The 18,349-nt window shown below is 41.5% G+C and overlaps 1 protein-coding gene across 1 annotated transcript; it reads right to left on the reverse strand.

Annotated features, from left to right (window-relative positions):
* Nucleotides 1-752: 752 nt before the first annotated feature.
* Nucleotides 753-17,746, reverse strand: ak2 (adenylate kinase 2). The gene is made up of 7 exons (XM_037795117.1): nucleotides 17,545-17,746; nucleotides 14,200-14,325; nucleotides 13,090-13,200; nucleotides 9,280-9,374; nucleotides 6,589-6,661; nucleotides 4,196-4,415; nucleotides 753-979 (listed from the first exon to the last, which is right to left on the reverse strand). Exons 1-7 carry the CDS (start codon nucleotides 17,641-17,643, stop codon nucleotides 972-974), a joined length of 732 nt encoding a protein of 243 aa, XP_037651045.1. The 5' UTR covers nucleotides 17,644-17,746; the 3' UTR covers nucleotides 753-971.
* Between the last annotated feature and the right edge of the window lie 603 nt (nucleotides 17,747-18,349).

Below are 18,349 nucleotides of genomic sequence, written 5' to 3' on the forward strand. Positions count from 1 at the left end.
CAAATGTTTTCACAAACATCCTGTAGTGTACTGTTTAGCTGTAAAATGAGAAAGTTTGCTCCGGCTGGTGGGCGGTGCTTGGTATTTCCTCAACTGATCTAGTTCAACATGGCTGCCGGGTCACAAACTTTCTCATTTGACAGCTAAACAGTACACTACAAGATGATTCTGAAAACATTTGAGGGGAGAAATAGGCATTACAGTAACAGAATATTGATTCATATTTGATCAGTGCTGCCTAGTTTGACCTTTTGATTGGAGTTCGCAAGTGATTGACAGTTGCTCAGAGACGGCGAGGCTCCAGCTCGGCTCTGATTGGTTGTTTTCCTCCGGTATGTGAAATCTTGCAGATGCCGTTAGGAGCACCGAAGAACACAGAGGCACATGATTTTTTTCAGATAAGCTGTCTCATGCACTACTGTCAGGATATAGAGACTGTTTTATAAAAACAATTTTTTTTTTTTTTTTTTTTTTAAAATCATATTTGCTCCAACTTTACTCACTGCTTTAAGTTATGGCCCAAAACATGTTTTGTGAGGTCACAGTTACCTTTCACCACCAAACTCTAATCAGTTCATCCTGGAGTCCAGGTGGATGTTTGTGCCAGATTTGAAGAAATTTGCTCAAGGTGTTCCTGAGATATCACGTTCACGAGAATGGATCGGACGTGACAGAGACAGACAACCCGAAAACATAACGAACACAGCTGTCGCCGGCACGGAGGCATAAATCAAATCAAGGTGCACAAAATGTGATGATTGTAGGAAAGCATGATATTTATTAGAAGGGGAAACATAAGGAATATGACAACTACGAGCCCCACAGCATCGCAACATTAACCTTAACTTATAAAAAGTCTAAGGATTTCCTCTATTTTCTGACCCCCCACGCTCCCCCTCGTTTGTCCACCCACCCGAGATCTTTTGCCAAATCCAATCCTTGGCCTCGGTGGGAATGTAGCAGCTCAGCATTCAACCAGCTGGAAGAGAAAAGGAGGGAGAGGGGAAGAAAGTTTTGGGTGAATTGCAGAGGAAATGAAACAAGCCATGACTAATAACATCATTTTGGCCATTTAAATGCTGGAACAGTCAGGAGCGATGGACGAAAACAGAAGTCCTGTCCATCTCTGAGTGCAATTAGGGTGCCAGCGTTCACTTTAAAGTGCACATTTAAAAGTCACATTCATGTAAGGGTTTTTCTGTCAGGTTTCTAAATCTATATATTCACAGCTTTCAAAAAGTGATAAATAAAAAAAGCATCACTGAGCACAGGATAGAATACTGAGGGAAATTTAGCATGAAATTGTCTCGTTGAGCTGAATAAGAGACTGAGATGTGCCTACTGGGCTTCCTGAACATCTGCTATTGTTTTTCATCACAACAACCCCCGAGAGAATACAAACACATCAGTATTCAAGGGAAAGTGCAAGTGACACAGTCTGCATGCAAGAGGTTTCCACTGAACACAAACACCGGGTGACTACAGAGCTGGGAGGAAACTAATAGGTCAAGGAGGAAGTGAGGATTCAAGGGAGAATCCTAAAAAGCCAGATGTCACAGGAGTGTTCAGAGGCCGAGTTTCCCAAATGTCCGTTATTACAGGAGGAAAAAAAAAAAAACCTGTTGATAATTTAAGATTATTTTCCACTAGTCCCATTGTGCCAGTAGAATATGTCTATGGAACAAAACATAGTAAGCTAGTACTCAAAGTTCACGCCTACGGAACAAAAAGGTAAAAAAGACGCCTTCGGGAGCAGCAGAAACAAAAGCCTGAATCCAAAACATTTCCGAGAAGGAATTTTCCTGAAGTTTGAGCGGCTGACGTCCTTCAGCTCGTCTCTTTGATCCACTTCACTTCACACAAACTGGGATGTCAGCACACAAGACATCGACTTCCATCTTTAACTTTCAAGGTCACTGATAAAGAAAGGAAAGTACGTTTATCCACCAGGCCTCTGAACTCTGGACACGGATGTGAAAAAGAACACATTCCCAACTTTAAAAAAAATAAACTTCACATTAGGTACAGGGGACTTAATAACAAAAAGTGCTTCAAACAAGTGCTCTACATTTCAAAACAAAATTCTTGTGTGCCTTTTTTTTTTTGTAACAAGCTATTTTACAAATTTGCTATTCAACAAGGGAGAATAAAATGACCAGCACTCCCACACAAGTTTATCTGAGAAATCTAGCTTCTCAGAAAGAGTTTGGTGTGATAAAATTCCAGCGAAGACAGACAGGAAAGCTCAGTCATGCATCACCAGGAGGAAAGAGAGCAGGCATGTTGCAACCACAACTTGTAAAACCAGTGATGTGCCAGTGTTGAGCCACGGTGAGCCGACGTCACACACTGGAAGGTCTACATTCAGCTACTACAGAACAGTCCGTTTCACAGTGAAGTGCATATTGATTTAACGAGTAGCCATAACAATCAAATGCTGAGGTAATTTTCAACCAGTACAGCCCTGGAGTCTGAGAGAGGGAGAGCAGTACGAGGAAGAGGAGATTATACTGATGGATCAACAAAGAAAGGGAAGTATGTCCTGGGTGAGAGGTATGGGAAAGTCTCCACTGGACACAGTAACTCTGCATCATTTGAAGAAGAAAATCTAAGGAATCCATCGGTACCAACCATGTCATACTAGCTTGTCATAAAGGAGGCTAAATAACGCTTCAAATTTGAGCTAAATTTTGGCGAGGAAAAAATGTTATGGCCATTTTCAAAAGGGGTCCCTTGACCTCTGACCTCAAGATATGTGAATGAAAATGGGCTCTACGGGTACCCACGAGTCTCCCCTTTACAGACTTGCATGTGATTAACATAGAATTTGGAGCAAAAAAACAAGTAGTTTTTTGCATGCAGTACAAATGTGTTTCTCCTATTCTAAAATGTTGTAATTTAATATTTCTGCATACTGGGGTCCCTAAACAGTCTTGGAATGACATAAATTGGGTATCACTGTAAAGCTGAGACTCTTGTGGGTCCAATGAGTTCAACTGTATTCATGTGTGATGATGTTAGTCCCCATAGTAGCCATTTCCCATAGTGACTACTCCAATTTTATACATATGGTGGTGTTCTTTATACTATGACAGTTTTCCTTAAATTAAATTAGAAAAAAAAATATCTCAATGCATCGCCTTGCTTACAGTATCACAATATATTGAATCGTTAACCCTGTATCATATGTATCGTATTGCCAGTTTTCTTGCCAATACATAGCCCTAGTGTCACAACCAGCACGCCTCACTTTGAAAACCTCCGATACTGTATAGACTGATTCAATTATTATTCCATATTTCTCAATAATTAAATGATAGACAAATTACAAATGTTGGATTTTGGGCTTCATTAATTGCCATTTCCCTGACTTAACTTTAGCAAACTTTTCAGCAATAACATGGTCTTTTCCCTCAAAACAGTTAAACGGTCATTGTAGTTTAATGACACCTAATGAAAACCAACAGCTTTGGTTCTCTCTCAGTGCTACTAGTTAAAACCAATTCAAGAATATTAAAATGCCGCTGAAAATGACTGCTAGGTTGTACAATGCATGCCTGCTGTTTCTAATGCATTTCTACCTTTAAGGAATTAAAAGGAGGAGGAAATGTAGCTGATAGGAAAAACAGGAGATATACTGTGTGTGCACGAGAATCAGAGTCTGAAGAAGAGAGAAGGGCAAAGTCATTGATTAAACAAGAGCAAACCTGTCCAGCGAGGGCAAACAATATGCAACGTCAATATTTTCAAAACACCTTCTGGTGAAATGCATCTCTAGAAACGTGCACTCTGCTCTGCTAAATGTCAAAACATGAAATGTCATTTCTACATTCAATGACAGGCAGAAGCAGCAGCAGCGTAGTGCTAGGCAGCAGTTTGTTTTGTGGTTATTGAACAGCTCTACATTGTTCAGACTTGATTTTGTGATGAAGAGTAACAAAAATGAAACTTTAAATCCTTTCTGTTTCTACAACAGGGATCACACTCGTCGAGCATGGTGACTTTCTTGAATTGCTGATGCCACATTGAGCCTCCATCTTCTGTGTTTACACCTCGCAAAGTTACATTTTGTTGCCACTGTGACACTTGATCAACTCTTGTGTAATCTCCACGTTTGGAAGGAAGAAAAGAACCCGTTGGAGGGGATACAGGAAGGGTGAAAAAGGTTTTTAAATGAAGAACACTTGGTCTTTACAGGCGACGGCACGGGCGGGGATTTCCGTGGCAGCGGAGAAGGCAGCGACGATGGAGGCGAAGACAACGTTTGGGCTCAGGGAGGCGTTGACGGCCATGTGCAGGCCCCTGGCACTGTAGTACTTCACCAGAGGGGCCGTCTGCCGGTGGTAGGCCTCCAGACGGGAGTGCAGCGTCGTCTCGTTGTCGTCGCTGCGGCGGATGAGCGGCTCGCCTGTCAGCTGAGTGCAGACAAGAGCGGAGAAAACACATAAGAAGAGGGACAGAGAGAAAGACAACCTGTACAATGATGCCTACAGTTTGAACTCTACATGTAGGTCAATGCTCTTCAGTTTCTGGTTTCATACAGCAACCTAATCAAGTGTCACCGTATCCCTCTCGCTACTTGTTGCTGAACTGAAATCAGTCTTTGTGTTCGTCAACAAAACAGGAGCTTTTAGAAATCACAGCCTTCTTTCTGAGCCAGGGGATTGTGTGTCGCTGTGTGTCCTGCTTTGTTTGCAGATGAACCACATGGTTTGACATGTATACAAAGAGTAAAGCACATTACGTCACGATGCACTGATCCATCTGGCCTTATAAAAACAAACAGACGTGACCGATCCATATCAAATACAATGTCTTATCAGTCACATTCATTCAGCCACGGTGGCACCACAGAAATACCTGGCCTCATGTTACCTTCGGCCCCGTGTGCACCTATACAGATATTTAAAAAAACAGATATTTTCCCCTTCGTTTAAACAAAAAATCTGTCCACACGATCTTCGTTTTACAAAATATCTCCATCCACACTTGAACGCAGAAACGTTTCCAAACGCTCGCCATAATAATTACGTCACCACAAGTGAGATCACAAGTTAAGGGGTCAAGGAATTGTGTTACCACCCTTCTCTCTCCCTTTCCTTTGGCTTCATTACAGTCAGTTCACTAACAGTTATTGCTGGTGGGGGGGGGCTGGGATTCCTGTCATCACTCTGCGGTCATCAACTGTCTCTTTACATGCATAAATGAGTAAAGGGAGACCATTTAGGTTTATGTCCATAGGCCTTCTGAGTGCTCCAAACCTCGCCTTCAATCACCCAAAAACACATTCAATCAGAGATGAAAATGATTATTAGTTTTAGTCGCATTTTAGTCATTTTTATCCTTCAGGGTTTTAGTCGACGACAACTCAAAACGTTTTAGTCCAGTTTTCAGCCATTCCATTTTAGTCAAAATGTTTTCTCTCTTAATTTTGTCAGATATTTTTTTTAATTTAATATTAGTCCTGTTTAGTCATCAGATTATTTGAACATTTCTGTCATTTTAGTCAAAACATATTTCACAAAATGTTATCTTATCATTTGTTGAAAAACACAGGTTGAATTATCAAGAATGCAGCTTTGCAGTTAGTTTGAGTCATGCTGACTGTGCTCATTAATGATTATGGGTGTAAGAAAATATCGAAAAAAAATCTAATATTGCCATATTGTGATACTGTATCAATTCTCAAAACCAGTGTATTGATTTTTTTTTATAGTTTTTTAGTTAATAGTTTACATGCAAAGATGAACTCAGTCAATACTTTATTTAATTTGCAAAGAGATGCACCCTCTCAGTGTATGTGTCCTCTCAAAGTAGTGCTATGATGTTGGATGTTACAGGGACTGTGATGATTGCAAATGCAGATCCCACTGTTCTGACTGCTTAAAAAAAGTCAACTTTTTTTACTCAGATGTTATGCATATGGTGGCATCTTCTTTATACTATGACAGCTTTCCGAAAATTTGATTTAAAAAATTTGCAATATATCACCTTACTTACCGTATCGCAATATATTGAATTGTAACCCTTGTATCATGATTCATATTGTATCGCCAGATTCTTGCCAATACACAGCCCTATTAATGATGCGCGATTCAGTCATCCCTTCTCTCTCTCCCCTGCCTTTCCTCTCGCTCTCTCTCCCTTTCTCTCACGGTCAAAATAAAGCAGAAATGCCAAAAAAACTATAATAATCATAATAAAAAAAGCTCTAGTCCTATCAATAAATCAATCAACCTCCTTCTTCAAGGCAATTGTCTCTCTCCTCTGGGTGCAACCACCAAGCGCACACCCTCTCTAATGGAGAAAATGCACTGGACATCATCTCTAACTCGGGGTATCTTCATGTACATCTCCTCCTTTGCGGTGTATTCAGATTTCATAAGATGAATCAAAGCATGATGGCTGTTAATTAAATACATTGAGATGTTTCTGGTTAAGAGAACATTTTATACATTCAGATTGCGTCAAAGCTCTTAAGTCTGAAGATGGCTGATTGTCATCAGTTTCCAGCTTGGCAGTGACTTTGGGTAGGTGGCAGTTTAGCCAAAAGTGGTTTCTAAGTGGGATGATAGTGAAACTACTTACGTCATCCTTCATGGGCTCTTTGGGGGGGTTGAACTCCTCGTGGTAGGAGCGGCCACTTGGCTGATGAATTAGTCTGGGGAGATGGAGGGGAGACTGTGAGAAGAGGAGGAGGAGGAGGAGGACAAGTACAAGGACGGAAAAGAAATCAGAATGAGAGCAGAGGAGGACAGATGCGGGTTAGACAGCCACGGTGACTCACTAACTACTTAACTGTCCTTTTCACATCCCACATAATGCCCTTGTCCTACTTGGGCTTGAAAAGGTAGCAGCAGGCCTCCTCCTCGTCCTCACAAAAGGACCCCCACGGACAGAAAGATGGCTCTTTGCAAGTTAACTGTGTCTCCTATTCAGTGTGGCGTGTGGATAATGTAGAGTAGTTATTGTGAAGAAAAGAGAACAAACACTGTGCTGCAATAACAAACACTAAGAAAAGATTTCACAACACGCATTTTCTAAAAGCGCTGACACGTGTTCATCAATGTGCGGGTCAGCGTCAAATCAGAGCACAGCATGTTATATTAAACCGTTTCAAAACAATGATTTGTTGCACAGTGGAGGCAGGAGAGCTGGAGAGATGGAAACTACAAGACATGGTCAGTTAAAGGGATATTTCAGGTGATTATCATCTACAGTAGATGGCGGTCGGCACACCCCGAGTTTGGAGAAACAGACTAGCACGGGAGCAAAGTAATGTACTGCTGTGGATGGGGGCAACAGCAAAACGGATTTAGACACCTTAAAAATTAATCTATGTCAGTTTAAGTGTACGCTATATTTAGGGTATTTTCTGATGGGGAACTGAACTAAAAGTGAAACTTATCTATATTGTTTTTGTCAACGGAGTCTGCTGGCATTGAAGAGAGCATAGATACGTTTCACTTTCAGTTCCCCTGTTTTCAGGCTTAAGAAAATCTAGCACGGACGGGAGACTTTGGCCAATCACAGGTCATTTCAGAGGGAGAGCGTTCCTATTGGCTGTTCTAGAAATACAGATGTGCATGCTCGTCGCAACATTTTTTTCTCCATCTCTGAAATGCTTTGTCGATATTGTTGCTCGCTAGAGCCTCAAATCACAGTATGTCATCTCAAAGGTCTTTACAGGCCCACAGGTTAGCAAAGAAAACAGGACGGTAGTTCTCATAGAATTGCCGCTATATAACGGCATCAGTATCACAATCACAATCAGGATGATGATTGAAATTAATGACGAGTACTCGTACTACTGTATGAAGCGCATGCCCCCCCTTCTTCTGGTGGAAGGGGTTTAGGACAGAGAGAGGAGAGCTGCAGGATGATGGCTGTATTTCAAAATTCGGGAATTTTTTTTTCCACAAAACTGCCTACCCTGGGGTACCACTTGAATTACAATATGCTGAAAGGTTATTATTGAATTTTTGCCAAATAAACTTAGTTAAAATAAACTGCCTCCCCGAGCTTTAAACTGATATAGATTTTTTTAGGTGTCTAAAATGCGTTTTGTTGCTGCCTCCGTCCACAGCAGTACATCGCTTTGCTCCAGTGCTGGTACTCCTGTCTGCTTCTCCAAACTGGAGGCGTGCCGACCGTCATCTACTGTAGGCAACACACTGACTATGGATAACTACCTCATACAACCCCACCTAAAAACACCCACACTATCCCTTTAAGTTAAGTTATAAAATGTTTGGCCTCAACCTGTAGAGCTTAGATTCAAAGAATCAGCCGGAGAGTCTTCCTTCAGTTTGCTGCTGCTGGTCCGCAGACCTATTGTTAGCTGAATACTCTCTTTATACATTTCCTGGCTGAAATTCCACTTTTACCATTTCATGTTCCAGATTTGATTTAATATAAATACAATGCAAGGAATCTTGCACTTTGTTAATTTATAATCATAAGTAAGCATGTTACACCAGCTTGGGTTTAATGACTACACTAATTTTTTTAGACTGAAGAACTTCACGTAGGTTACCACCTTCTGTCCTACCCAAACATCTCTACTTCACAGCTAGTGTATGTGTTCAGTTCAATGCTGTGTAATAAGTAGATATAAACGGGTCATTCTAAAGTAACAAAAACACAACAATTCTTATTTTCAGGTGATTACATACTAAAGAAAACACTTATTGACATTATATTCCATTTCTGCCAATAGATCCCCCGAATTGTTACACACTCTTCCTTTAAAAGCACCTGTTACATGTTACTCTTGTTTGCTTCATCACTATAAAATCCAGTGTTTTTCCTTGTAAATGCGAGTGTCACTAATGAGCTGTAGCTTCATTCATATATACACGTGTCCCTTTGGAGATTCGTGAAAACTAGCGTTTCACCGCAGACTTTAAAAGTCCAGCGAGGCACTGAGCAGCTGTGGTATTCAGCACATTTCACCGGGGACACACAGGTCCACTTCTTTAAGGATTCATCCTGCGACCTTCCAGCTGCAGGACGCTCTCGAACCCCCTCAGGCCACCTCTTCTGTTAATCGCATGCTTTCACGCTCCACTTCTCTCCAGCATTATCTCACTGTCCCAGACTCTTCTGTTCACATGAATCAATCTACCTGCCCGGGTGGATTTAACACGCAGACAGAATGAGGAGCTTTTACAGCACCATCCTGGGAACTCATAAACTGCTGTTGTGCCTGGGAAATGAAACAGATTGGATCCTTCCTCTGGTCTTGAATAATTAATTGACTCTCACACCGGCTCCTACCTGCCACAGATCCTGCGGACCAACAGAGAGTCATCAACGGCAAACTCGATCACAGAGTCCAGCTCCTCGTGTCTCTTGTCCAACAAGTCGTCCAGCTGCAAGAGAAAAACACAGAGGGAGTCAAACATACAACATGACCGATATCTATTCAGTTACAAAAGGCCCCCTCTCTTTGCCTCCTACTTTTCTCCTATATTAGGACTAATAATAACAAGGCAAAAGTGAGCATGGCTCACATACCCCCGCTCACCACTTGACCCCTACTAAAGTAGAGCCAAAGGTTTTGCCCTTTTGGAACTAATGGAACGAGTTGTACTCTGGAAACGAAATTGAAGTCGAAAAAAATCACCGGTTTTGGACAATTTTCCAAATTTAGGGCAACCTGGACTTTTAACCCCCAAAAAGGCACAACTAGGCCACACTGTCAACCATCAAACCAAACACAACTAGACCACACTGTCAACCATCAAACCAAACACAACTAAACCACACCGTCAACCATCAAACCAAACACAACTAGACCACACTGTCAACCATCAAACCAAACACAACTAGACCACACTGTCAACCATCAAACCAAACACAACTAGACCACGCTGTCAACCGTCAAACCAAACACAACTAGACCACACTGTCAACCGTCAAACCAAACACAACTAGACCACACTGTCAACCATCAAACCAAACACAACTAGACCACACTGTCAACCATCAAACCAAACACAACTAGACCACACTGTCAACCGTCAAACCAAACACAACTAGACCACACTGTCAACCATCAAACCAAACACAACTAGACCACACTGTTAACCATCACACCAAACACAACTAGACCACACTGTCAACCGTCAAACCAAACACAACTAGACCACACTGTCAACCATCATACCAAACACAACTAGACCACACTGTCAACCGTCAAACCAAACACAACTAGACCACACTGTCAACCATCATCCAAACACAACTAGACCACACTGTCAACCGTCAAACCAAACACAACTAGACCACACTGTCAACCGTCAAACCAAACACAACTAGACCACACTGTCAACCATCAAACCAAACACAACTAGACCACACTGTCAACCATCATCCAAACACTACTAGACCACACTGTCAACCGTCAAACCAAACACAACTAGACCACACTGTCAACCATCATACCAAACACAACTAGACCACACTGTCAACCATCAAACCAAACACAACTAGACCACACTGTCAACCATCCACTAAACAACTAGACCACACTGTCAACCATCATCCAAACACAACTAGACCACACTGTCAACCATCATACCAAATTTGAAGTTCCCAAGTTAAATAGTTTTCGAGCTCTACTCCGGAAACGAAAGTGTGACACGCGAACAGAAGGACGGACGGACGGACATGTGGAAAAAATATAGCTTTCTTATTCAAAATAAAACCAAAAAATGCAAAGTGATATGACAACAGTTTGTCTTGCTAGTATTGTATCCGCTCTTTAAACTGTGCTCTTTGTATGAACTGTGACAGTAAGGTATTTAAAGGGACTGTTTGTAAGAATCAGAAATGTCTTGTTAACAGCGACACCTGTGGCCGTTAAGTCAACTAAAGTCAGCGTCCTGTTGCTCGCGCTTGTGCTCGCTCTACATAGACATCAACGAGCATCGCTCAACACAGTGAGGCGACACACGTCAGCTAAAAGCACAATATCACTCTATATTTCAGCTGCTTAGCAGTAATGTTAGCAGACCAGATGAAGGTCTCTCCATGAATCAATGCTGATCCTAGTGTTGGCTTTTCCTGCCTCAGCCTCCCGACCGCGGCCGGAGGGAACAGGGGAGACACCGGAGCTTTGGTCGGAGGCGATAATGTTTCTCTCTGCGGGACACAAGACACGGGAAACCTCTGTTGGTCTGGAGGAGCTGCAGCAGTTATTTCTGCACAAATGTCCACTGTACATTCACTAGATATTCTCAGAGCTACGAAGTCTTCTGCAGTGTGTAGTGTGCGCGCATGCACGTGAGGTGGAGCGAGCTGAGTGAAGGCAAGCAGGCAGGCAGAAGAGCAGAGTACAGCAGAGACTCCGGTCCTGGAGACCAAAGCTACGGTCTCCCCCGCGTCCTCCGACCGCGGCCAACACTGTTTAACAGACGGGCTTCACTAGATACAACCAAGAGGTTTTGGTGCTTCTGTGTAGTTTGTGTTGGAGTCTTGTCTGAACAGCACAGCCACACACAAGCGCGCATATGCGAGCGCGCATGAGACACCGACCCAGGTGATTTATACGTGTAAGAAGTTACAAACAGTCCCTTTAAGGTTGAAACTAACAATTAATTCAATAATCGATTAATCTGTTGATTATTTTCTCGATTAATTGATCAGTTGTTTGGTCTATAAAATGTCAGAAACTGGTGAAAAATGTTGATCATTTGATTTCCCAAAGCCCAAGATGACGTCCTCAAATGTCTTGTTTTGTCCACAACTCAAAGATATTCAGTTTACTGTCATAGAGGAGGAAAGAAACTAGAAAATATTCACATTTAAGAAGGTGGAATCAAAGACTTTTTTGCTTTAAAAAAATACTGAATTAATAAAACAGTTGGCGATAAATTTAATAGTTGACAACTAATCAATTAATCATTGCAGCTCTAAAAAGGTATTTATTGCACTTAATCTAAATTACATAAAAAGGAATAGTTTGACATTTGGCAAACAGGATTATTTACTTTCTTGTAGATGAGAAGATCGATACCGCTCTCATGTGGATAAAGTGTGGAGCTAGAGACGGGACAAAGACAGCCTGGCTCTGTCCAAAACACACCTAACAGGGCCTTTAAAGGGACTGTTTGTAACTTTTTAAGCGTATTAATGTACCGGGACACATGCGTGCTCGCATATGCGCGCTCCCGTGTGGCCGGCGTCCCCGCTCCGCTGCCTGCTTGCCTTCAGTCAGACAGCGGGCGCGTTCTCGCTCCACCTCTAGACGTGAACACGCGCTCACTCCACACTGCAGAAGAGTTAGTTTAGCTCTGAGAATATCTAGTAAATATACAGTGGACGTTTGTGCAGAAATAACAGCTGCAGCTTCACCAGACAAACAGAGGTTTTCCGTGTCTTGTGAAGTGACAGGACTCTGCAGAGAGAAACCTTGTTGTCTCGTTACCGACCGGGTGCCGGTTTCTCCCTGTTCACTCCGGCTACGGGCGGAGGGAGACGAGTTTCTCGCTGCAGAGCCCCGCTGCTGAAGCCTGCGCTGAGGCAGGAGAAGCAAACGCAGTATCAGCATTGATTCATGGAGAGACCTTCGTCTGGTCAGCTGACATTACTGCCAAGCAGCTGAAATATAGAGTGATATTGTGCTTTTAGCTGACGTGTGTTGCCTCACTGTCTATTTAGAGCGAGCAAGCACGAGCCCGACGCTGACTTTCGTTGATTTCACGGCCACAGGTGTCGCTGTTAACAAGCATTTCTGAAAGTTACAAATAGTCCCTTTAAAAGTCACAATAATAAACATGTTGTATCTTGTTTGTTTAATCTGTACACGAACCAAAATGTAAAAACAACAAGTTGTGGCTAACAGGGAGTTACACGCTGGAACTACTTCTCTCTGGGCAGTGATTTTCTGTTTGTTCGTCTGGCAAAAGAGCAAGTAGGTCTATTTCCTAGAATGTCAAACTAGTCTTTAAATTTCTATTGTGACCTACAACAAGTTATTGAAGTACTGCTGAACTCTATTTTGATGAGTTAACTCTACTCAGTAGTACAGTTGTGTTTGGCATGATGACAGCAGAAAGCGACGTCGTCAAATGAAATCCTAACCATCTCTGCTTGTTTGACTGTGCGGGGGAATCCGTCCAACAGGAAGCCGTTCCTGCAGGGCGGCGTGTCCAGGTTCTTCTCTATGAGCTCCACCACCATCTCGTCACTGACCTGCAGGTGAACAAAAGATAATTGTCTCATAAATGTATTCACACTGTAATCTGCAACGTCCTGCATAGCATCAGCTCTGCACAGAGCTCTGTGATTTCTTCACGGGTCCTACGGTGAAGAAATAAAAGGAGTCATTTTATATAAAGGACAGGAAACAGACTAAGTATGAGCAAACACAGCCGGCAAACGGCTCTGAGGAAATCAGGCGCATGCTGAGACACTGAAAGGGCAACAGAGACAAAGAGTTATGCAAGAGTAAGCAGTTATGCACACAGTGCTGTACGTAGTATACGCAAATACACAACAATACACACAATTAGAGGTTAGAAATGTTATACAAGGTGCAAAAAAACATTATTTTTTGGTGCCAGGAGAGAGGTCTTGATTTAGTCAAAATGCTGGTTTGAGCCAGCTGGGTCATTTTATTGGGTTATTTCTACGGTGCTGGGTAGTCGCTGGGTTAGTAGCTGGGTCATTTGAATGATAAAATCATCCTTCTCCTCTCTTTCACTACTACCATGTGGTACCTATGCAGCAGCTGGGTCACTTTAACCTAGCTGCTGGGTTATCTGCAGGCGGGAAAAAACAAAAAGCAGTCTGTTCGACTGTCTAACAAAATAACAAGAACAGACAGAGTCACGAATAGAAAAGCCAACGTACAGGCTACATTTAACATGTATTTTTTGCCTCCATTAGCAGATACGGCTTTACGCAGACGAGTATAAGTATGATTATTACTTTTCTCCATATATGGCTGAGCTCAAACTCAAAGGAATGGATTTTTCCCAGGAAAATCTGGTCTGCTGTCTTACACTTGTTGCACTGTATGCTTGTGTTGAATCCATTTTAGCTGTAAATGTCACTGAGGACAAATAAAACATAAGACATGTAGTCATGTGGGACTGAACATGTCAACACAGAGCCTCAGAGAGGGCTAAAGGGGCAGAGAAAGAAAAATACACACAGAGATCATGAGAAGCAGATGAGCAGAAACGTTACCAGCTTGCCGGAGTCCATGGTCTCCTTGAGCCTCTTGCCGAGCTCCGAGCCCGAAGCCACCATGGCCCTCAGCATGTCTCCGGTGGCCAGGTGGCAAACACAGTACCGCTCTGCCAGCCGAGGGGCCTGCAGGGAGGACGGGAGAGATTCATGAATTATCTAAGTTTTAAATTATCACCGTGAACCAGACAGATGAAGAAAATGTTTGGCTGTGGATTTTTACTTTGCTCTACCCACTGTTCTGTCAGAGAGCCAACCACCTGCATTGTTGGCCATTAGAAGCATGAGAGCAGTTTGTGTATTTTGGCTGCGAGACCAAAAAGTTTTCAGCAGCAGAGATTTATAGTTGTGTAGGCCAAGCCACCTCTCTGGCTTATTCAGCTGTCACATATACAACTCAGCTGATGAGTCCACTAGATATTAGGAACACCTTCTCTCTACTAATGAGGTGGAAGATTTGTTCCCCGGTTTAATTACGTTGCTAACAGGGAGGTGAAGATGAGGAAGAGTTACAGGACAGGTTGTACATTAAGATGCAATACTTTAATATTTTGAACATGGCTTCACCTGCAATACAGCATGGAACGTGTGAAAACAAGCAACATGCTACTAGGATTATTTTCACTATCGATTAATCTACTGATAAGATTTTTGATTTACACCGAGACACAAAAAACGAAAACCTAAGGAATCCATTGGTACCAACCACGTCGTGCTTGCTTGCCGGGAAGGAGGCTAAATAACGCTCCAAAGTTAGGCTAAATTTTGGCAAAGAAAAACTGGCATGGCCATATTCAAAAGGGGTACCTTGACCTCTGACCTCAAGACATGTGAATGAAAATAGGTTCCTTTACAGACATACCCACTTTATGATAATCACATGCAGTTTTGTGCAAAAACTATGCTGTTTTTTGCAATTCTTGCAGAAATCTCCAAATGTCAAACGTTTTTGAACCCAAATCACAGCATGGCTTTTTCTACGGTGTTCCTCAAGGTCTTGGTGTCTTAAAGTGGTATTTTGGAGGGATTATTGATCATTTTTAGCAATTCTCGAGTGGTAAAAAATGGTTAGATTTAGCACCAAAACTGTGTAACAAATGGTATCAACCCCAAAATAGCTGCAACAACTTGTGAGACATAATGGAGCATGAGAATGACCACCATATACTTCCATCATAATGTTCTAAGCCCTCATACACTTTCACAATTTATTTTAATGAATTAATTATTCATGTTTATTTCTGATTTATGACTAGAACATCGTGACACACAGTGCTGAGCTGCATCTCAAATTAATCATCAGGTTCCCAGCTTTCAGTTGATGTACACCACTTCCATGTGACATCTACTGTTGACCTGCGATCTCCCCCTATAGACCCCCTGGACCCCCTAAGAAAGACAAAAACGTATCTATTGTGGGTCTCAGGGTAAATTCCGATTAAAATTATTTGTTTTGTCTGACCAAACGCAAGGACATTCAGTTTCCTATCATACAAAACAAAGAAAAACAGAAAATCCTCACATTTTAGAAGCTGGAACCAGAGACTGTTGCCTGAAAAATAACTGAAAATATGAATTGAATAACAGAACAGTTGCTAATAATTTTTCTGTGGATTGAGTAAGTGAATCTTCAGAGTACTTAATAAGTGGGATTGCCACAGAGGACGTTACTGGGAACAGAGGACTCAAACCAGATCGCAACATGTGTTAAAGAAGCAAGAGACTGAACACACAGAAGTAAAGCCAGAGCACGTTGTCTGGGCTCTAAAATGTGCACGTGACAGACTGGAGGAGGTCATTGTGACACTTTTTGGTGGCAACACTTCGGGTTTTTGTCTCCTACAAAGTTACAACACAAATCTGAATTATGTAATTGTGGAAGCAGAGAAAGAGCTCATTGAGACAAAAAGGAAAGAATTAACGACTTTTTTTATTATCAGTTAATCGGTTGGTTATTTTTGATAAATTATTTAGTTGATCAAATGACAAAAATAGTGAAAATGCCCATTACAATTTCCCAGGGAAAGATGGTGTCTTTGAATTGTTAAAATTGTCGGACCAACAATCTAGTACCCAAAGATATTAAGTTTATAATGATAGAAAACAAAGAACATTTGAGAAGCAGGGATGATTTTCTCTTGATAAATAATCAGAAATACTTTATTGATCCACAGGGGGATATTGGGGATTATTATATATTATATAATTATATAAACAGGAATAATTCTCCTGATAAATAATCAGAAATAATGTATTGATCCCTGGGGGGAATTGGGGATTATTATATATTTATATAAACAGGAATAATTTTCTCTTGATAAATAATGTTAACAATTAACAGATTCTAAAAATTGTTGCTTAATTTCTTTTGATTGATTAGTTAAATCGATTAGTGATGAAACCACAGTACAGTCCACCAGTCACACCATGCAGATAATACCCGTCCATACCACTAGAGTGTGCACTTGAACTGGTAACTGTTGCTCTTGTGTTCATACTGTATATACCTTGGCGTATTCATTTCACACTAATACTGTACATATTTAAGCGTATTCATATTTACCCTTTACTATTTTTTGTATATATATATATATATACTCTGTACATAACTCTGCACTTTGCTGCTTTTTGCTCTTCTGGTTAGATGCAAACTACATTTGGTTGTCTCAGTACTCTGTGCAATGACCTTTAATCTAATAATAAATAAGCAGATTGAACAGTGAGGATTTACTGTTTGCTATAACCCCAGTAAACAGAACACCAGTAGGATTGTTTTGCTCCAGTGCCAACTCCAAAATATCACTGAAGTTTTTGCTGACCTGTGATGAGCATTGCAAACTTTTATAGACTGATTCAATCAAGTTATTAATTGACAGAAACAAAAACGAAAATAACCTTCAGAGGCTGCCTTGTCATAACCTGTCATGTGTCGCTTTGTAGGTGGTAACGTAACACTAATAAAATAAAAACACTACAGGTGACATAACTTCACTTTTGAAAGCAGGGTTTTAAAGTAGCTAATACCAGACTACACTGTGCATACAAACAGATTTATTAAAGTCTCAAACACTACTGAGGTAGTTGTAGTAGTTAACGTCATTATGAAACTGGAGAACAGACTTAAGAATACTAAAACTCATGTTAACAGACTGTCCAGCTGTTTCTCTGAGCGCTGCAGTCACAGACGGACCAGGTGAAGCCAGGTAGGTTAGCATTAGCATTAGCATTAGCATTAGCATTAGCATTAGCATTAGCATTAGCATTATCTAGTACTACTACCAGCCATGCGCTAACGGCTAACGGCTAACAGCTAGCTCCGTTAGCTCCGTTAGCTGTCCCTCTCACCTGAGTCCCCTTCCCGGCTCCGGGCGGTCCGAGCAGGATGGCACGGATCCCCTCCTGCACATCGGCTATCGCCTCCTTCAGCTGCGTGCTCGGGGCCATGTCTGGACCGGGAGACCAGCAGGACAGAAACTTCTAAAGTGTGTCTGTGTGTCGTCCTGGTGACACTTCAGCCAAGTCCAGTCTGGAAAGGAAGAGCCTCCGCCTCCCTTTCTGCTACAACTGCTAAACCCCGCCTCCTCACGGGGAAGACGGCGTTTTGATTGGCCGCCAGACGGTTCTGTCACTAATTGTGTTCGTTGATTGGATGAAATTCGGGTGACGCTTCGTTGTGTAACATCCGAAAAAGACTTCAATCCAGAATGTTGATTTCGATTACATGTTATTACATGTTGTCATAGTCTTCCTGAATTTCTTTTGGTGTTGTGCTGTTTGGTTTCCATGCATATCCCAATGAATAATTATTGTATTATTACTTGTTATTGTTTTTTTACATATATACTTTTGCTCTTATTACTTATTATGTGTTGTATATTATTTAGCTTTGTTTATTATCCCCTGGCACTCTCGGGGGGTAATGCAAAGACATGGACAGAAATTGTCCAAAAATGTCACAAATGTCAAATTAAAGAAGTTATCTTGACTTCAAAGTTTAAATCAAATTATTTATTCTTGATGCTGGAGGTAAAAAAACTAAAATAACTTAATTCAAGGTTCACTTACTACTGAGGAAACTCTGATGCAAATGATAAGATCCACTTGAAAGCTCAGGAAAAAGCTTTTTTCAGTGTGAAAGTTCGTTCTTGAT

This window comes from Sebastes umbrosus, chromosome 15 (genome assembly GCF_015220745.1).
Source record: "Sebastes umbrosus isolate fSebUmb1 chromosome 15, fSebUmb1.pri, whole genome shotgun sequence".
NCBI classification, from domain to species: domain Eukaryota; kingdom Metazoa; phylum Chordata; class Actinopteri; order Perciformes; family Sebastidae; genus Sebastes; species Sebastes umbrosus.